Source organism: Nerophis lumbriciformis, linkage group LG29, assembly GCF_033978685.3.
Source record: "Nerophis lumbriciformis linkage group LG29, RoL_Nlum_v2.1, whole genome shotgun sequence".
NCBI lineage: Eukaryota > Metazoa > Chordata > Actinopteri > Syngnathiformes > Syngnathidae > Nerophis > Nerophis lumbriciformis.
The window spans coordinates 24,822,356-24,844,247 of record NC_084576.2 but is presented as its reverse complement, the minus strand read 5'-3'; the positions used below and the strand labels follow the sequence as shown (position 1 = coordinate 24,844,247).

Here is a 21,892-nt window from a genome sequence, read left to right as displayed (position 1 = left end):
CGGACCACGATAAATTACATGACGGACCACATTAAATGACATGGCATACCACAATAAATGACGTGACAGACCACAATAAATGACGTGACAGACCACTATAAATGAAATGGCGGGCCATAATAAATGACGTAACAGACTATTATAAATGATATGGCAGACCACGTTAAATGACGTGACAGACCATGATAAATGAAGTGACAGACTACTATAAATGACATGGCGGGCCACAATAAATGATGTGACAGACATTAAATGACATGGTGTACCACGATAAATTACGTGACAGACCACATTAAATGACATGGGGGGCCACGATAAATGATGTGGCAGACCACATTAAATGACGTGACAGACCACTATAAATGAAATTGCGGGCCACGATAAATGACGTGACAGACCACTATAAATGACATGGTGGGCCACAATAATAATAATAACTGGGATTTATATAGCGCTTTTCTAAGTACCCAAAGTCGCTTTACATGTAGAACCCATCATTCATTCACACCTGGTGGTGGTAAGCTACTTTCATAGCCACAGCTGCCCTGGGGTAGACTGACGGAAGCGTGGTTTGCAATTTGCGCCAACGGCCCCTCCGACCACCACCTATCATTCATCATTCAATTCACCGGTGTGAGTGGCACCGGGGGCAAAGGGTGAAGTGTCCCGCCCAAGGACACAACGGCAGCGATTTTTTTGGATGGTAAGAGGCGGGGAGCGAACCTGCAACCCTCAGGTTTCTGGCACGGTTGCTCTACCCACTACGCCATACCGCAATAAATGAAGTGACAGAGTACTATAAATGACATAGTGGGACACGATAAATGACGTGACGGACATTAAATGACATGGCATACCACAATAAATGACGTGACAGACCACGTTAAATGATATGGCGGGCCACAATAAATGACCCGACAAACCACTATAAATGAAATTGCGGGCCACGATAAATGAAGTGACAGAGTACTATAAATGACATAGCGGGACACGATAAATGACGTGACGGACATTAAATGACATTGGCATACCATGATAAATGACGTGACAGAGCACGTTAAATGACATGGCGGGCCACAATAAATGACGTGACAAACCACTATAAATGATATGGCGGGCCACAATAAATGATGTGACAGACCATGGCGGGCCACTATAATGACGTGACGGACATTAAATGACATGGCGTACCATGATAAATGACTTGACAGACCACATCAAATGACATGGCGGGCCACAAAAAATGACATGGGGGGCCACAATAAATGACGTGACAGACCACTATAAACAACATGGCAGGCCACAATAAATGATGTGGCAGACTACATTAAATGATACTGTGGGCCAAATTAAATGACGTGACCCAGCACATTAAAAAATTGTGACGGACCACACAAATAATGTGATGGAACACATGAAATGACATGGATGGCCACGTTAAACGACATGACGGACCACTATAAATGACATGGGGGGCCACCATAAATGATTTGAAGGAACACAATAAATGACATGGCTGGCCACATAAATGAAGTGACGGACAACTTTAAACCTTGAGTTTGACACGTGTGATGTTGTGTAAACAAACGTTGGAAGACGGCAAAAGCCAAGGAATAGAAGACTTAGTGTTGACCCTTGTGGGACACCGTATTTACTGTAAACATGGAAACACACAAAGTGTTCATGGACAATCCTCTTTAGTCTGCTGTCTGTGTGACTCGGCAGGTAGACGCTCGTGCTGCCAGCGCCAGGCCCCAGCATGCGCAGGCGTCTGGACCGGATTCGTAACTGGAGCCACAGACGGGCGGAAGACTGGGCGGACCCGGCCGAGTCGCCCAGCACGTCGGACACAGAATGCAGCGAGGAGGTGGGAACCGAAGCTCGTTCCTCGCGGGGCCCTGTGAAGTTTACCAAGCGGGCGGGGGAAGGGTGCTTGGTAGTGAACCCTGTGGCACCCCCACACGCACAAACCACCATTAACGTTGTGTCCCCCAGGTCCTTTCAGGAACACCTCCTGTTCTCCAGGAGGACCCCAAAACCGATCTCAACGAGATCAAAGGTCATCTCGAGATCACCTTGTTAGAGAAACACTTCTTACGTGAGTTTTGGTTTTCCTTTTCAAAGTTTGTTCTTATTTTAGCATGCTAACGTTATCGTGCAATGTTAGCATAATTAAATACTTTTAAGATGGCGCCAAGTTTCAAAAGCCGGGATTTTTAGGTTTGAAGGTTAATAATCAGATAAAAGAGCTAGCATAAAATGTAAGCCGGCTAATGTTAACGTGATAAAAATCAGAAAAGTTAGCGTACTTTCAAGATAGCGCCAAGTATCATAACAAATTTAGATAAAATGCTAGTATAAAACGATAGGATGCTAACATTAGAGAAGTTAGCATACTTCTAAGATGGCGCCGAGTTTCAAAAGCTGTTAATTTTTAGGTTTGAAGGTTAAAAATCATATAAAAGAGCTAGCATAAAATGTAACCCGGCATGTTAACATGATAAAAATCAGAAAAATTAGCATACTTTCAAGATAGTGCCAAGTATCATAACCAAAGATTTTTACGTTTAACGAATACAATTAGATAAAATGTTAGTATAAAACGTAAGCATGCTAATGTAGGATGTTAACATAAAAGGAGTTAGCATACTTCTAAGATGGCGCCAAGTTTCAAAAGCCGTGATTTTTAGGTTTGAAGGTTAAAAATCAGATAAAAGAGCTAGCATAAAATGTAAGCCGGCTAATGTTAACGTGATAAAAATCCGAAAATTTAGCATACTTTCAAGATAGCGCCAAGTATCATAACCGAAGATTTTTAGGTGTGAACAAAATTAGATAAAATGCTAGTATAAAACGATAGGATGCTAACATAAGAGAAGTTAGCATACTTCTAAGTTTCAAAAGCCATGATTTTCAGGGTTGAACAAACAAAATTAAATTGAAAAAAAAACTTGCTTAAATTGTTAGCATGCTAATGTTAACCTGATCAAATCAAAAAAGTTAGCATACTTCTAAGATGGCGCCAAGTATCACAACCAAAGATTTTTAGGTTTAAGGAATACAATTAGATAAAATGTTAGTATAATACGTGAGCATGCTAATGTAGGATGTTAACATAAAATGAGTTAGCATACTTCTAAGATGGCGTTAAGTTTCAAAAGCCGTGATTTTTAGGTTTGAAGGTTAAAAATCAGAATATAGAATGTAAGCCGGCTAATGTTAACGTGATAAAAATCAGATAAGTTAGCATACTTTCAAAATAGCGCCAAGTATCATAACAAAATGAAATAAAATGCTAGTATAAAACGATAGGTTGCTAACATAGAGAAGTTAGCATACTTCTAAGATGGCGCCAAATTTCAAAAGCCATGATTTTCAGGGTTAAAAAAACAAAATTAAATTGAAAAAAAACTAGCTTAAATTGTTAGCATGCTAATGTTAACATGAACAAATCAAAAAAGTTAGCATATTATTAAGATGGCGCCAAGTATCATAGCCAAGATTTTTAGGTTTAAGGAATACAATTAGATAAAGTGTTAGTATAAAACGTGAGCATGCTAATGTAGGATGTTAACATAAAAGGAGTTAGCATACTTCTAAGATGGCGCCAAGTTTCAAAAGCCGTTATTTTCAGGGTTAAACAAACAAAATTAAATTGGAAAAAAAAAGAGCTTAAATTGTTAGCATGCTAATGTTAGCATGATCAAATCAAGTCTCTAGATCAACTTCAGGTCTATCGGACAATTATACGCCCTTTTTGTCAAAGAGAAAAATAATAAAAGATAATGTATAAAATATATGTCAAAGTGGAATATTTGATGTGAAATAATTGGATCTTTAAATATGTCAATAATTCATAACAACATTGATTTTGATTTGTTATTTTTTGAGCAATGACAATAAAAACAAAAAAAATCACACTAAAATTCCTGGGGATCCAAAGGGGTCCCACTCAAAAAAGTGTTAAAAACAAGTCACACATCTTTTAAATATTTTTTTTACTTTCAACACTTCAGTCTCTAGATCAAATTCTGATCTATCGGTCAACTATAAATTTGTATTTTAATTTAAAAAAAAAAGGTTTTTATGCCCTTTTTATCAAAGACAAAACAAATTAAAAATAATGTATAAAATATATTTCAAAGTGTAATATTTGATGTGAAATAATTGGATCCTTAAATATGTCAATAATTCATAACAACATTTATTTTGATTCATTAAATATTTTTTGAGCAATGACAATTTGAAAAAAAAAATCACACTAAAATTCCTGGGGATCCAAACGGGTCCCACTCACAAAAGTGTTAAAAATAAGTCATACTTTTATAAAAAAATATTTTTATTACTTTCAACACTTCAGTCTTTAGATCAACTTCAGATCTATAGGTCAACAATCAGTTTTTATTTCTTTTTTTAAAATATTTTTTATGCCCTTTTTGTCAAAGAAAAATATAAAGTATAAAATATATTTTAAAGTGGAATATTTGCTGTGAAATAATTGGATCCTTAAATATGTCAATAATGCATAACAACATTGATTTTGATTCGTTATTATTTATTGAGCAATGACCATTTGAAAAAAAAATTAAAATCACACTAAAATTACTGGGGATCCAAACAGGTCCCACTCATAAAAGTGTTAAAAATAAGTCAACATTTTTATTATAATTTTTTTTACTTTCAACACTTCAGTCCCGAGATCAACTTCAGATCTATAGGTCAACAATAAGTTTTTATTTATTTTATTTTTTATTTGTTATGCTCTTTTTGTCAAAGAAAAATATAAAGTATAAAATATATTTCATAGTGGAATATTTGATGTGAAATAATTGGATCCATAAATATGTCAATAATTCATAACAACACAGATTTTGATTCATTAAATATTTTTTGAGCAATGACAATTTGAAAAAAAAAAAATCACACTAAAATTCCTGGGGATCCAAACGGGTCCCACTCATAAAAGTGTTAGAAATAAGTCATACTTTTTTTTTTTTTTTTTTTTTTTTTTTACTTTCAACACTTCAGTCTCTAGATCAACTTCAGATCTATCGGTCAACTATGAGTTTGTATTGTTTATTTTTGTATGCCCTTTTTGTCAAAGATACATTTTTTTTTATAAAATATATTTAAAAGTGGAATATTTGATGTGAAATAATTGGATCCTTAAATATGTCAATAATTCATAAGAACATTGATTTTGATTCATTAAATATTTTTTGAGCAATGATAATTTGAAAATAAAAAATCACACTAAAATTCCTGGGGATCCAAACGGGTCCCACTCATAAAAGTGTTAGAAATAAGTCATACTTTTTTTTTTGAATTTTTTTTTAACTTTCAACACTTCAGTCTCTAGATCAACTTCAGATCTATCGGTCAACTATGAGTTTGTATTGTTTATTTTTTTATGCCCTTTTTGTCAAAGAGAATTTTTTTTTAATAAAATATATTTAAAAGTGGAATATTTGATGTGAAATAATTGGATCCTTAAATATGTCAATAATTCATAAGAACATTGATTTTGATTCATTGAATATTTTTTGAGCAATGACAATTAAAAAAAAAAAAAAATCACACTAAAATTCCCGGGGATTCAAATGGGTCCCACTCATAAAAGTGTTAAAAATAAGTCATACTTTTTTTTAAATATTTGTTTTACTTTCAACACTTCAGTCTTTAGATCAACTTCAGATCTATCGGTCAACTATAAGTTTGTATTGTTATTTTTTTATGCCCTTTTTGTCAAAGGCAAAAAATAAAAATGTATAAAATATATTTAAAAGTGGAATATTTGATGTGAAATAATTGGATCCTTAAATAATAATTCATAACAACATTGATTTTGATTCGTTATTATTTTTTCAGCAATGACAATTTGAAAAAAAACATCACACTAAAATTCCTGGGGATCCAAACGGGTCCCACTCATAAAAGTGTTAAAAATAAGTCATACTTTTTTTTAAATATTTTTTTTTACTTTCAACACTTCAGTCTCTAGATCAACTTCAGATCTACAGGTCAACAATAAGTTTTTATTTATTTAAAAAAACATTTTTTATGCCCTTTTTGTCAAAGAAAAATATAAAGTTTAACATATATTTCAAAGTGGAATATTTGATGTGAAATAATTGGATCCTTAAATATGTCAATAATTCATAACAACATTGATTTTGATTCGTTATTATTTTTTGAGCAATGACAATTTGAAAAAAAACATCACACTAAAATTCCTGGGGATCCAAACGGGTCCCACTCATAAAAGTGTTAAAAATAAGTCATACTTTTTTTTAAATATTTTTTTTACTTTCAACACTTCAGTCTCTAGATCAACTTCAGATCTACAGGTCAACAATACGTTTTTATTTATTTTTAAAAATATTTTTTATGCCCTTTTTGTCAAAGAAAAATATAAAGTATAACATATATTTCAAAGTGGAATATTTGATGTGAAATAATTGGATCCTTAAATATGTCAATAATTCATAAGAACATTGATTTTGATTCATTGAATATTTTTTGAGCAATGACAATTAAAAAAAAAAAAAAATCACACTAAAATTCCCGGGGATTCAAACGGGTCCCACTCATAAAAGTGTTAAAAATAAGACATTTTTGAGCAAGGACAGTTTAAAAAAAGAATAGCCTGCATGGCAGCTTTGTGTGATTCGGGTCAACATAGAAAGTTTTCATCTTTACATGTTTTTAAAAAATGAGCTCGGGGCCACAAATGTCCCCGGGGCAGCACTTTGGACACCCTTGCTTTGTGCAATGACTTTGTGACACGTGACCTTGTGAGCACAGAGGAGGAGCTGAGGAAACTCCGAGAAGAAGAGTCCAGCGTGGACACGTTGCGTGAGGAGCTGGAGAAAGAGCACTGCAGGAACGTGGAGCTGGAGCAGAAGATCAAAAACATGAGTCGCAGGTGCTGCCTTCAAGGCCAAATTAGTTGATGTGTGACCCTGACCTAAACCAACCTTCTCTGTCAACACGTCAGACTTGAAGATCCCACGAGTGCCGCTCCCATAGCTCCGCCTCCTCAGGCCCTCGGCGCCGCAGGTGAGCCTCAGGTGCACCAGAGTTGAAATGCTGGCGAGGTGGAGAAGTTTCTGCTTGTATTTTCTCCGCAGAGAAAGACAAGGAGGACATGTACTCCCGCTTCCAGAGGTGGCTCCTCCGTTATTTGGGCGTCGACTTCCAGGACTTCAACTTCCAGCCGGAGGAGGAAGTGGCGGAGCCGGACGAGCAGCTCAGTGCCAGGAGGTGAGCGCCCATCTTGACTGGTGATGACTACCCAATTTGGTACTTTTATAGGCACGAACGGGTATTGATTCACGCCAAACCAAACGGTACCATACATTGTTAGTTGCAGACTAAACACTTGGCGGGTAAACAAGCGTATTCGTGTTGTAATTTTCCATGCCAACAAAGCAAGCATGCCTGATAGAAGGCACTCAAAAGTTAGGCTCCACTAGCTCCATGCTAGTTTACATTGGATATGCCATACGCATGCTACTGATTAGCATTAGTGATTTTACATGGCGATTTCAACACCTCCAAATGTGTTAATGAAAATTACGACTAAGATGTACGTTACAATCAAACAGCTGCTGTGTAATAAGTGCAATGCTTACCGTATTAACACTTTGTGGGGCGCAACAAAAGACAGGGCTGCCAAATTCAACTCAATGGCAAAGACTACTTTACTGACAACGACAACAAAACTCACAGAAACGTTAAGGAAACTTTTAGAAAAGTAAATAATTATTTTGGTAAAAAGAAAATAATTAAAACTTTTGGGGACATTAAAGAAACCCTTTGGAGGAAAAACATTTTTGGGGAAATTAGGGAAAATAAGGAAAACTTCTGGAAAAAATTAGGAAACTAATGGAAAAATAAAGAAAACTTTAGAGAAATTTAAGGAAACCTTTTCGGGGGAAAAATACTTTTGGGAAAATTAAGGAAACTTTTAGGGGGAAAAGAAAACCTTTGGGAAAATAAGTGAAAATTTGGGAAAATAATGAAGGAAACTTTTGAGAATATAAAGGGAACCTTTTGGAAAATTCTGATACATTTTGGGGAATTACAGAAAATTTTAAGATAAAATAAGGAATCTCGTGCAAAAATAAGGAAAACTTTCAAGAGAATAAGGGAAAATTACGAAAAAAAGAAAAGGTAAAACTTTAAAAAAAAACAGGAAACAGGGAAAATCTGGGAAAATGTAGAATTAAGTTTGGGAAAATGAGGGAAAATGAGAAAAAAAAAACTCTGGGTAAAATTAAGGAAACTTTTGGAGGGTAGAAAACTTTTGAGAAAATAGATAAAATATTTGAGAAAATAAGGAAATGTTTTATTAAAAACGAGGAAACTATTGGAAAAATAACGACAACTTGAGAGAAATTTAAGGAAACCTTTTGGGGGGAAAGTCATTTTGGAAAAGTTTTGGGGCAAAAAAGAAAACTTTTGGGAAAATGAGGGTAAATTAGGGAAAATAGGAAAAAACCTCTCGTACAAATTAATAAACTATTGGAAAAATAAACTTTTGAGAAGATAAAGGGAACCTTTTGGAAAATTCTGATACGTTTTGGAGAATTAAGGAAAAATGTAAGAAAAATTAAGGAATCTTGTGGAAAAATAAGGAAAACTTTCAAGAGAATAAAGGAAAATTAGGGGAAAAAAAGTAAAACTTTTACGAAAAATAGGAAACTTGTGGAAAAATAGGGAAAATCTTTGGAAAAATGTAGTATACATTTTGGTAAAATTTGGAAAAATTAAAAATACCTGAGTATAATTAAGGAATCTTTTGGGGAGTAGAAAAGTTTTGGGAAAATAAAATTGAAAATTAGAGAAAATAAGTAAATGTTTTAAATAAAGAAAACTTTCAAGAAATTTAAGGAAAACTTTTGGGGGGGGGAAATACTTTTGGGAAAATTATGGAAAGTTTTGGGACGAAAAAGAAAACTTTTGGGAAAATAAATGAAAATTGAGGAGAATAGGAAAAAAAAACCTGCTAAAAATGAGGAAACTTTTGGAACAATAAAGAAAATTTTTTGAAAATTCAGGAAACTTGGGGGGGGGGAAAGAAAACTTTTGAGAAAATAAGGGAACCTTTTGGAAAAATCCGATACATTTTGGGAAAACAAGGAAAACTTTAAGAAAAATTAAGTAATCTTGTGGGAAAATAAGGAAAACTTTCAAGTGAATAAGGGAAAATTATGAGAAAAAAAGGTACAACTTTGAAGAAAAATAGGAAACTTGTGGAAAAATAGGGAAAATCTTTGAGAAAATATAGAAAACTTTCAGGAAAACGAAAGAAACGTTTGGGAAAATAAATAATTTAATAATTTAACGAGGAAAAATTAAAACAAAAACTTTGGGCAAAATTAGGGAAGTATTTTTGGTGGGAGACAACTTTTGACCAAATAAAATTGAAAATTAACGAAAATAATGAAATTTTTTAAGAAAAAATTTGGAAAATATTGGAAAAATTAAGATAACTAGGGAAAATACAATGGAAAACAAGATAAAATAAGGAACATTAATAAAAAAGAAGTAAACTATTGGAAAAATAAAGACAACTTTAGGGAAAATCAAGAAAATTTTTGGGAAAAACAAGAAGACTTGAGAAAATTAAGGAAACTTTTGAAAAAAATAAGGAATAAGCAGAACAAACATTTATTGCCACATGAACACACAAAAGCACAAAAACTTGGTACTGTTAAGTACTGGTATGGAGTCCTGGTTTAGGGCACGTACGACCGGTAGGAGGCCACGGGCAAGACCCAGGACACGGTGGAGAGACTATGTCTCCCTGCTGGCCTGGGAACGCTTCGGGATCCCCCGGGCTTCTCTGCTTAGGCTGCTGCCCCCGCGACCCCACCTGGGATAAGGGGAAGAAGATGTTTCATAGTCATAACAAATGTTTTATTTGTGTCTTTGCAGGCTGACAGAAAACATGAGACGTCTCAGTGAGTAACGAGTGTGCACTTTAATGACCTCATGTCTGTCCAACATGAACGTGTGAAGGTGTGCAGGACACCAGGTGAGATAAACCCAGGTCAGACCTGCTTCTTCTCCTTGTGTGCAGAGAGAGGACTCAGACCTGTGACGAACTTCAAGAGGGACTTGTCGGCCCTGTCCAGCTGGTACTCGGTCTACACGTCGGCCATCGCCTTCACCGTGAGTGCTAGCTGCTGATGAAGCACGCTAAACCTCGCAGGTCCAAATTGTTGTTTAGGGGACTTTTTTGATCCAGAGCTCGTTTTTTTTTAACCCTCTTGGGACATTTGAATGATCTTTAAAGTCAGACAGGACATAGACGCACTCTAACCCTAAAACAGAACTGCTAGCTCCTACATGCTAACTGCTGGCTTCTACATGCTAACTGCTAGCTCCTACATGCTAACTGCTAGTTCTTACATGCTCACTGCTAGCTCCTACATAATAATAATACCTGGGATTTATATAGCGCTTTTCTAAATACCCAAAGTCGCTTTACATGTGTGTGTGGGGGGACGACGATAAAAACAACTTTATTAGAAAAAAAAAAAAAATAGCTAACTGCTAGCTTCTACATGCTAAATGCTAGCTCCTACATGCTAACTGCTAGTTCTTACATGCTCACTGCTAGCTCCTACATGCTAACTGCTAGCTTTTACATGCTAACTAGTAGCTCCTACATGCTAACTGCGAGCTTCTACATGCTAAATGCTAGCTCCTACATGCTAACTGCTAGTTCTTACATGCTCACTGCTAGCTCCTACATGCTAACTGCTAGCTTTTACATGCTAACTGCTAGCTCCTACATGCTAACTGATAGCTTCTACATGCTAACTGCTAGCTCCATACATGCTAACTGCTAGCTCCTACATGTTAACAGCTAGCTTCTACATGCTAACTGCTAGCTCCTACATGCTAACTGCTAGCTCCTACATGCTAACTGCTAGCTTCTACATGCTAACTGCTAGCTCTTAGATGTTAACTGTTAGCTCTCAAGTGCTAACTACTAGCTTTTACATGTTAACTGCTAGTTCTTACATGTTAACTGCTAACTCTTATATGCTAACTGTTAGCTCTTACATGCTAATTGCTAGTTCATACATGCTTACTGCTAGCGCTCACATGCTAACTGCTAGCTCTCAAAAGCTAACTGCTATCTCTCACATGCTAACTGCCAGCTCCTACATGCTAACTGCTATCTCTTATATATTAACTGCTAGATCCCAAACGCTAACTGCTAGCTCTCACATATTAACTGATAGCTCCCACATGCTAGCTGTTAACTGCTAGCACTTACATGCTAACTGCCAGCTTGTACATGCTAACTGCCAGCTACTACATGCTAACTCTTATATATTAACTGCTAGCTCCCAAACGCTAACTGCTAGCTCTCACATGTTAACTGCTATCTCTCTTATGTTTAATGCTCGCTCTCGCATGTTAACTGCTAGCTTTTGCATTCTAACTTCTAGCTTGTACATGCTAATTGATACCTTCTACAACATGCTAACTGCTAGCTCGCGAATGCTAACTGCTAGCTGTTACATGCAAACATCTAGCTTCTACGTGATATTTTTTTTAGCTTCTACATGTTTAACTGCTAGCTCCTACATGCTAACTGCTAACTCCTACATGTAAACTGATAGGTCGCACATAGCTGCTAACTGCAAGCTCTCACATGCTAACTGCTAGCTCTCACATGCTAACTGCTAGCTCCACATGCAAACTGCTAGCTCTCGCATGTTAACTGATAGCTCCCAATTGCTAACTGCTATCTCCACATGCTAACTGTTAGCTCTCACATGCTAACTTGTAACTCTCACATGTTAACTGATAGCTCCCACATGCTAACTTCTAGCTCCACATGCTAACTGCTAGCTCTCACATGCTAACTGGTAACTCTCACATGTTAACTGCTAGCTCTCGCATGTTAACTGCTAGCTCCCACATGCTAACAGTTAGCTGCTCTGTGCAAGCAGTAGTACAAGTACATGGCCTAGCCTGATGCGTGCGTGCTCTCTGCAGATGTACATGTATGCAACGTGGCGTGGATGGACCATCTCCATGTTCCTGTTCCTCGCCGTCCTCCGCCTCTCTTTAAATTACCTCATCGCCAGGTGATTTAGCCCACGTGAGAAGCACACTTGTCATGGTCTTATTGTGCGTGCGCTGCTCTGCAGGGGCTGGAGGATCCAGTGGAGCATCGTGCCGGAGATCTCAGAACCCGTGGTAGGAACACCTCAGCCGTGCTTGTCAGCCGTCAGGTGTGTGACGTTACGGCTCCTCTTCTCCAGGAGCCTCCCAGGGAGGACCTGACCGTCACGGAGAAGTTCCAGCTGGTCCTGCACGTGGCCCAGAAAGTTCAGGTGACCCTCGCTGGGACAAACCCAGGACGAGGCCAAACTTCCCGGAAGACAGTTTGACGTCTGGTTTGTTTCCTCCTCAGATCATCTTTGGCAAGATGGCCGACGTTCTGGAGAAGATCAAGAAGTGAGCTCACCTTTGCTTCCGTTTCTGACCCGGTTGACCTGTCACATTTCTACAGTGTGTGTGTGTGTGTGTGTGTGTGTGTGTGTGTGTGTGTGTGTGTGTGTGTGTGTGTGTGTGTGTGTGTGTGTGTGTGTGTGTGTGTGTGTGTGTGCGTGCGTGCGTGCGTGCGTGCGTGGCGTGGCGTGCGTGCGTATCGTGGCATGCGTGCGTGGCGTGCATGCGTGCGTATCGTGGCATGCGTGCGTGGCGTGCATGCGTGGCGTGCGTGGCGTGGCGTCTGTGCGTGGCGTGGCGTGGCGTGCGGGCGTGCGTACGTCGTGTGCGTGCGCGGTGTGCGTGCGTTCGTGGCGTGGCGTGCGTGGCGTGTGTGCGTGGCTGGCGTGCATGCGTGCGTGCGTATTCTGGCAATGCTTACTTAATGGGGACACCGCTCTGTTTACATCAGAGGTCTCCAAACTTTTTGACTCGGGGGCCGTATTGGGTTAAAAAAATTTGGCCGGGGGCCAATCTGTACGTGCGTAGCGTGGCGTGCGTGCGTATAGTGGCATACGTGCGTGGCGTGCGTGCGTGGCGTGGGGTGCGTGCGTGCGTGGCGTCTGTGCGTGGCGTGGCGTGCGTGCGTGCGTGCGTGCATCGCGTGTGTGCGTTCGTGGCGTGCGTGCGTGGCGTGCGTGCGTGGCGTGCGTGCGTGGCGTGTGTGCGTGGCGTGTGTGCGTGGCTGGCATGCGTCCGTATTCTGGCAATGCTTACTTAATGGGGACATCGCTCTGTTTACACCAGAGGTCTCCAAACTTTTTGACTCGGGGGCCGCATTGGGTTAAAAAAATTTGGCCGGGGGCCAATCTGTATATATATATATATATATATATATATATATATATATATATATATATATATATGTATATGTATGTATGTATGTATATATGTATGTATGTATGTATGTATGTATGTATGTATATATATATATATATATATATATATATATATATATATATATATATATATATATGTACTGTATATATACATATATACATTGTCTTTATAATCCGTTTGTCATTTAACATCAATTAACATTGATGTTCATCAACATTTAACATTGTCACGTTATCGATGGGAAAATTCATTTTTAGACAATATGATTTGCCTGAGCGGCTAGGAGACACCGAGAGTAACAAGCGGTAGAAAATGGATTAGAAAGGAAAGATTAAAAAAAAGACCCGTTGGGAAGACTATGTCTCCCGGCTGGCCTGGGAACGCCTCGGGATCCCCCTTGAAGAGCTGGACGAAGTGGCTGGGGAGAGGAAAGTCTGGGCTTCCCTGCTTAGGCTGCTGCCCCCGCGACCCGACCTCGGATAAGCGGAAGAAGATGGATGGATGGATTAAAAAAAAACAAAAAAACGTTTTTTTTAACTTGGGACTTCCTGTGGGCCGGATTTTGGATGCTGGGGGGCCGGATCCGGCCCGCGGGCCGTAGTTTGGGGACCCCTGGTTTACACAGTCACCTTTAGGGGACCTCTGACGGTATGGGGACAAAAAAAACAGGTCCCCTAAAGGGAAACCTTTTTAAATGATAGTCAGATCCTTTCTGAAGATGTCTAAGTGATTTTTAAGCTTTGGCCCATAAAACATGTTTACTGGTTAGTTTGAGTGTGAGACATTTGCACAGCAGCAACAACTTTTTTTTTTTAAATGGTCCAATTTGTGTGAATTATGCAAAATGATTTAAATTTGGTCCCCATGAACCATATTAACTCTTTTTCCCCAGGGTCCCCAGTAAGAATGATCAGCACATTACTTCATCAATCCAGAGATTTAAAGACGTGTATGAGCTAACTGGGCAGTGGCCATTTTACCTCTTTTTTTTTTAATGCCTCCACAACCTGTAGAAAGGGTGGTACCCACAAGTGATGATCAAAAACTTGGTCCCCATTCCATTTGTGTGTGTGTGTGTGTGCAGTCTCTTCATGTGGGTGGATCCTAAGTTAACCAAGAAGCTGTACGTGGCTGTGTGGGTGCTCTTCATCGCCTCCTGCCTGCTGCCTTACAAAGTGCTGGGACTCATCATCGGTACGTCCCTCACACCTGCTCAACAGACTATAGGACACTAAATTATTTGACGCTTTCAGCCAATCAGAAGACTGTAGAGAACGTCGTTAGTGGACGAGACTATAACAATAACGTGTAGTCGTGTGATGATGTTATTACACATGCTAACTGCCAGCGCCAACATGCTAACTGCTAGCTCTTACATGCTAACTGCCAGCTCCACCATGCTAGCTCTTACATTTTAACTGCCAGCTTCTACATGCTAATTTCTAGCTGCGACATGCTAACTTCTAACTCTTACATGCTAACTGCCAGCCCTTTCCTGCTAACTCCAACATTCTAACTTCTAACTCTTACAAGATAACTAGGGTGACCAGGTGTCCGGATTTAGGCCGGACAGTCCGGATTTTTAATGCCCTGTCCGGCGTCCGGCGCAGCATCAAGCCGGACACGTATTTGTCCTCCTTTTTGAGGCACTAGGCTTGAAGAGCAGAGTTTTTTCATCTTTGCTGGGCTGCAGCGCAATAGCCAATCAAAGACCGTAAAAAATGCCCCAACGCAGTAACGTATCAAATGATTGGCTAAGAGCGGTGTCGGATACAAATCTGCTTATCATTGGTTAAAAAAGTAAACAAGGGTCCATGTGCTGCTGCGGCATGACATTGACAGAAAGTTAGCATCATGCCAAAACGCAAGACCTCGTTTGATTCTGAATGGATAAAAGAGCACGAATTTATAACGAAAAGCAGTCGAGACTCATTCCATGGCTTCTGCACACTTTGTCGATGTGATGTCGACGTAAGTAGTCAGGGGAAAGCTGCAATTGAACGGCATGCGGGTACGGATAAACATAAAAGTAATAAACGTGCGGCAGGTACCTCTTCAATGAGGACATTTTTTCGTGAAGTTTCGTCGCCCCTGGATGACAAGATAACCGCTGCGGAGCTGTGCAAGGTGTACCATGCTGTAAAGCAGTGGTTCTCAAATGGGGGTACGCGTACCCCTGGGGGGTATGTAATGTAATGTAAGTTCATAAACTGAACATCAAATCAAGTAGGCTATTCCATTCATTACCATAAACCCAGAGTTTCACCCATGCCATGATGGTTTGACCCTCACTAAAATGTCTGTCAAAAAGAACTGTGAAAAGAAATGCAACAATGCAATATTCAGTGTTGACAGCTAGATTTTTTGTGGACATGTTCCATAAATATTGATGTTAAAGATTTCTTTTTTTGTTAAGAAATGTTTAGAATTAAGTTCCTGAATCCAGATGGATCTCTATTACAATCCCCAAAGAGGGCACTTTAAGTTGATGATTACTTCTATGTGTAGACATCTTTATTTATAATTGAATCACTTGTTTATTTTTCAACAAGTTTTTAGTTATTTTATATATTTTTTTCCAAATAGTTCAAGAAAGACCACTACAAATGAGCAATATTTTGCACTGTTATACAATTTAATAAATCAGAAACTGATGACATAGTGCTGTATTTTACTTCTTTATCTCTTTTTTTCAACCAAAAATGCTTTGCTCTGATTAGGGGGTACTTGAATTAAAAAAATGTTCACAGGGGGTACATCACTGAAAAAAGGTTGAGAACCACTGCTGTAAAGCATCACCAGCCCTACAGAAGTTTAGACTGCGGCATGAAAGTGGACCGGGAGATTTTCAGTGACTAGCCCACAGCTAAAGGGATGGCCTGTGGCCGAACAAAAGCCAAGGCATTGTGCGAGAACGTCATCACTCACTATTCGGTACAGGAACATACCGACTACATAAAAGAAAACAACCTACCCTTTTCCGTGGCAACCGACGCCTCAAATAAAGCAACAAACAAGTGTTTTCCCATTGTGGTAAGGTATTTTCACTTTGATGAAGGCATCCAACATGTCCTGTTGGATTTTTATAGTGACAGCAACGAAACGTCAGAAGCCATAACAAACCAGCTGCTGGCGAAACTTGAGATGTCTGGCTTAAAGGTGAAAAACATGTCTGCATATGCAGCAGACAATGCCAGTGTCAATTGTGGCAAACACAACAGTGTGTATCAGAAGCTGAAACTGAGCCAAAAAGATGTGCTCCCTGCAAACTGTTTGGCCCATATTCTGCATAACGCTACCAGATATGCAGCAAGCAGCCTTGATGTTGATGTGGACAATTTTTTGTGTCATTTTTTTAAAATTATATATGTTAACTACATTTAAGTCCACACATGTTATGCTTTGTGGCACTCTGCACTTGAAAAGATTCATCTCAGTGGTCACTTTTTGAACACCACAATGTATTGAATAAATACAAATACTGTTAACAAACACTTGACTTTAATATTTTTTCCTATTCAGCCACACAAACATCATCTTTAAACCACTCAAAATTGTACTATAAATAAGAGTATACCAGAGTCCTATGTACACCATAGTCATTTATTGATATGCCGCATAATGTCCTCCTTTTTGGTGTCATGGAAATGGTCACCCTAAAGATAACTGCTTGCTCTTACATGCTAAATGCGAACGCCACATGCTAACTGCGAACTCCATATGATAAATGCTAGCTCTTGCATGCTAACTGCGAGCTCTTTCCTAATAACTGCTAGCTCCAACATTCTAACTGCCAGCTCCAACATGCTAACTGCTAGCTATTTGATGCTAAATGCTAGCTATTTCATGCTAGCTGTTGGCTCTTACATTTTAACTGCCAGCTTCTACATGCTAATTTCTAGCTCCGACATGCTAACTTCTAACTCTTACATGCTAACTGCCAGCTCCAACATGCTAACTGCCAGCTCCAACATGCTAACTGCCAGCTCCAAAGTACTAAATACCAGCTCCAATGTGCTAACTGCTAGCTCTTTCATGCTAACTGCTAGCTCTTACATTTTAACTGCCAGCTTCTACATGCTAATTTCTAGCTCCAACATGCTAACTTCTAACTCCGACATGCTAACTTCTAACACTTGTATGCTAACTGCCAGCTCTTTCCTGCTAACTGCTCGCTCCAACATTCTAACTGCTAGCTCCAACATTCTAACTGCTAGCTCCAACATGCTAACTTCTAACCCCTACAAGCTAACTGCTAGCTCTTACATGCTAAGTGCGAACGCCACATGCTAACTGCGAACTCCATGTGATAAATGCTAGCTCTTACATGCTAACTGATATCTCTTGCATGTTAACTGCTACCTCTTGCATGCTAACTGTGAGCTAGCTCTTTCCTGCTAACTTCTAACTCTTACATGCTAAGTGTGAACTCCACATGCTAACTCCACATGATAAATGCCAGCTCTTACATGCTAACTCATAACTCTTGCATGCTTAGTGATAGCTCTTGCATGCTAACTGTGAGCTCTTTCCTGCTAACTGCTAGCTCCAACATGCTAACTTCTAACTCTTACATTCTAACTGCTATCTCTTACATGCTAAGTGTGAACTCCACATGCTAACTGCGAGCTCCACATGATAAATGCTAGCTCTTACATGCTAACTGATATCTATTGCATGCTAACTGCTCACTCTTCCATGCTAACTGCGAGCTCTTTCCTGCTAACTTCTAACTCTTACATGGTAACTGCTATCTCTTACATGCTAAGTGTGAACTCCACATGCTAACTGCGAACTCCACATGATAAATGCCGGCTCTTACATGCTAACTGATATCTCTTGCATGCTAACTGCGACCCTTTCCTGCTAACTGCTATCTCCAACATGCTAACTTCTAACTCTTGCATGCTAACTTCTAACTCTTACATGCTAACTTCCAGCTCTTACATGCTAACTCCTATCTCTTACATGTTAAGTGTGAACTCCACATGCTAACTGAAAACTCCACATGATAAATGCCAGCTCTTACATGCTAACTGATAGCTCCTGCATGCTAACTGCGAGCTCTTTTCTGCTAACTGCTAGCTCCAACATTCTAACTGCTAGCTCCAACATGCTAACTTCCCACTCTCACATGCTGAGGGCGAACTCCACAGGCTAACTGCGAACTCCACATGATAAATGCAAGCTCCCACATGCTAATTGCTAGCTCCGACATGCTAACTTCTAACTCTTACATTCTAACTGCTATCTCTTACATGCTAAATGCTATTTTCTACATGCCAACTGCTATTTCCCACATTACCGCTAGCTCCCACGTGATAAAGGCTTGCTCGTATATGCTAACTGCTAGTTTTTACATTCCAACTGTTAGCTTCCAATGGATAACTGCTAGCCCTACTGTGGTTTTTAAATTAAAATTGCCCATCATTTACAATCTGTATGTGAGACAAGAACATGTCTTTCTCTTTTTCTGTGCCTTCTAAATAGTAAAAAAATGCTAGCAAGAGGCAGCTAACAATGCAGCTAATTGGGGTTCGATCTACTCCCCCTATGAAGCGTATTAAAAACAATCCTAAAACCTCCACCAAGGTTTTCTATACACGCTGTAAGTCTGTACTGTATGTCATGCAGTAACATTCATAATATTTCAAGTATTTTGGCAATTTCGAGCACTCCTGGAACTTCTCGCTTGGGTGCAAAGACAACTACCGCTAATCATTGCAGACTTTGGGAGAGACGACGACGACTACTTTGATGATCCAGATCTTTATAGCGTTGATCCTGAACACACGAAAGACGAACATAATAAAACAATCACCTCCTGTACAACTTCCTCTCCCGCTGGGATGTTTATATCTTTCAGCACCAGACTTGAGTTCCCTGTTTAGTCCCCACTCCTCAGGTTAAAAAATGCCCGGGAGCAAACAGCCAACTCCTCAACTTATGTTCACAAACTTCGACTATTTACAATTCATCATCGAGCATCAACTTTTACAAACTCTAAGGCGATTCAGTCGCTCAGTAGCTAGCTCGCTTCTAGCTATCTCTGTGAGCAAGACACAATGTTACTAAAAGTAGTTCCTCAGTGTTAGCGCCTACAATAACAAGGTTGCTACGCATGGACTGTTGTCTGTTTAGGGAGGAAATAGATCCTATTATTAGCCGCCTTTTGCTAGCAGTTTTTTACTTTTTGGAACGCACAGAAGAAAAAAAAACGTGGATTATGATTGATCTTCTTCCTTCCAGGTGTGGTTGCAGGTGTCAAGTTCTTCATCATCAACTTCATCTTCAGGAGCTGTCCCAAACTGCGGGAACGTTACGACACGGTTCACATTGTGTGGACTAGCCTGCCCACAGACCTGCAGCTGAGGGAGCGTGGCGACCCCTCGCTATCCCGACGGGTCAGTCCTCAAAACCGGCGAAGACCAGGTGACCTGGTTCCGGTCCAGGCTGGTCCACGTCGCTGGTTTTTGTCTTGCCATCTTTCTGACTTGTATTTTCTCTCCTAGCTGTCTGAGTGTGACCAGGTAAGGTTGTGTTGTGGTCATGTGACACAAGCGAAGCACCTGTTGGAGGCGTGCACGTCCTTATTGGACCTTCCAGCCCGGTTCTGGTTCTTGTTGAGTCCCCTTTGTTGTCTTCAGGTTCCTTCTGGGGAGGACGTGGGAGCAGGAAAGTCCTTCAGCACCAAGAGAGGAGCCTTCCATGAGGTCTTTAACCTCCCAGAGAGTGAGCTTCCACTGACAGGTGACAATAATAACAATTAGTATATTCAATAATAATACACACACAAATAAGTATTATATGTAATAATAATAAATACAATAATATTTATTATATATAATATTAATAAATACAAAATAATTATTGCATTGAATAATAAATGCAAAAATAATTATTATATTCTATAGTAATAAATACAATCATATTCATAATCATTATATTGGAAAATATGTTCAATAATAATTATTATTTCCAATAATTATATTCAATAATAATAATTATATTGGATAATAATACATGCAATAATAAAAATACTTATATTCAATAATAATACATACACAAATAATTATATGTAATAATAATAAATACACTAATATTTATTATATAGAATAATACAAAATAATTATTGCATTGAATAATAATACATGCAAAAGTTGTTATTATATTCAATAATAATAAATACAATCATATTCATTACTGAATGTAACTATTATTTAATTTATTAATAATCATTATATTGGATATTAATAATACTTATATTCAATAATACTAATAAATAAATAAAAATAATTATATTCAATAATAATAGTTATTTTGGATAATAATACACACACAAATAATTCAATGTAATAATAATAAATAAAGATAATTATTATATTCCATAGTGATAAATACAATCATTATATGCATTACTGAATATAAATATTATTATTGAATTTATTAATAATCATTATATTTGATAAGACATTCAATAATAATAATAATTTTAAATAATAATTATTATATTCAATAATATTAATACATTCAAAAATAATTATTGTATTCAATAGTAATAATTATATTTGATAATAATACATTCAATAATAATAATGCTTGGATTCAATAATAATAAATACAATAATAACTCAATAAGAATAAACACAAAAATAATTATATTCAATGATAATAAACACAATCATAATCAATATATTAAATAATACATTTATTTATAATAAATTAAATAATTATATTCAATGATAATAATAATTAATACTACTAATAATGATACTAATGATACTAATAATGATACTAATGACACTAATATTGATACTAATAATGATAATAATAATAATAATAATGATACGAATAATGTTAGTAATACTACTAATAATGACACTAATAATGATACTAATGACACTAATAATGATACTAATACTACTAATAATGATAGTAATGATACTAATACTATTACTAATGGTAGTAATAGTCAAGTGTTGTTGTGTTGACAGCGTGTGAGGGAGGTTGGCGCTGCTGCCTGATTAACCGTGACAAGAAGACGCCCACAGACTACATCCGTCACGGCGTGCTCTACGTCACAGAGAAGTACTTCACACCTAGTACTTTAGAACAAATACTGTAGTACAACAAAGTACTCAGTCAATAAATACTATGAAGTATTTAGTACTAACCCCTCCCCCCCTCTGACCGTCAGCCACCTGTGCTTCGAGTGCTCCAGGTCTTCATCCTCCAAGAGGAACAAAGTCATCAAGCTGCTGGACATCGTGGACATCCAGAAGGTAATGACTAGTCTCCTTTCCTTATTTCCTTCTTTCCTTTCCTTTTTCACCATCAAAGTCAAGTCTTGTCCCCCCCCCCCAATCCCCGCCTACCCCCAGTACAAAGTCCTGTCCGTCCTCCAAGGCTTCGGCATGGGCATCTCCATAGCAACGCCCTCCACCCAGAAGGTGAGACCTTGTAGGCCGCACTCTGCAGCATCCATCTTGATGTGTGTGTGTGTGTGTGTGTGTGTGTGTGTGTGTGTGTG

General features: G+C 38.3%; 1 protein-coding gene across 4 annotated transcripts in view; it reads left to right on the top strand.

Annotated features, from left to right (window-relative positions):
• LOC133572030 (GRAM domain-containing protein 4-like) overlaps positions 1 to 21,892 on the top strand; it is a 28,781-nt gene that overhangs the window by 1,464 nt on the left and 5,425 nt on the right. For 2 of the 4 annotated variants that reach the window (XM_061924652.2, XM_061924651.2), the window contains exons 2-18: positions 1,726 to 1,867; positions 1,996 to 2,098; positions 6,805 to 6,925; positions 6,998 to 7,059; positions 7,131 to 7,263; positions 9,943 to 9,968; positions 10,088 to 10,179; positions 12,025 to 12,116; positions 12,180 to 12,228; positions 12,294 to 12,365; positions 12,446 to 12,489; positions 14,447 to 14,556; positions 19,612 to 19,766; positions 19,875 to 20,112; positions 21,357 to 21,450; positions 21,560 to 21,644; positions 21,744 to 21,812. In XM_061924652.2, coding sequence (XP_061780636.1) covers positions 1,760 to 1,867; positions 1,996 to 2,098; positions 6,805 to 6,925; positions 6,998 to 7,059; positions 7,131 to 7,263; positions 9,943 to 9,968; positions 10,088 to 10,179; positions 12,025 to 12,116; positions 12,180 to 12,228; positions 12,294 to 12,365; positions 12,446 to 12,489; positions 14,447 to 14,556; positions 19,612 to 19,766; positions 19,875 to 20,112; positions 21,357 to 21,450; positions 21,560 to 21,644; positions 21,744 to 21,812 — 1,653 coding nt within the window. In that variant the 5' untranslated portion in view covers positions 1,726 to 1,759. The remainder of the gene's footprint in view (positions 1 to 1,725; positions 1,868 to 1,995; positions 2,099 to 6,804; positions 6,926 to 6,997; positions 7,060 to 7,130; positions 7,264 to 9,942; positions 9,969 to 10,087; positions 10,180 to 12,024; positions 12,117 to 12,179; positions 12,229 to 12,293; positions 12,366 to 12,445; positions 12,490 to 14,446; positions 14,557 to 19,611; positions 19,767 to 19,874; positions 20,113 to 21,356; positions 21,451 to 21,559; positions 21,645 to 21,743; positions 21,813 to 21,892) is intronic. The other 2 variants (XM_072911905.1, XM_072911906.1) reach the window with 2 other exon arrangements.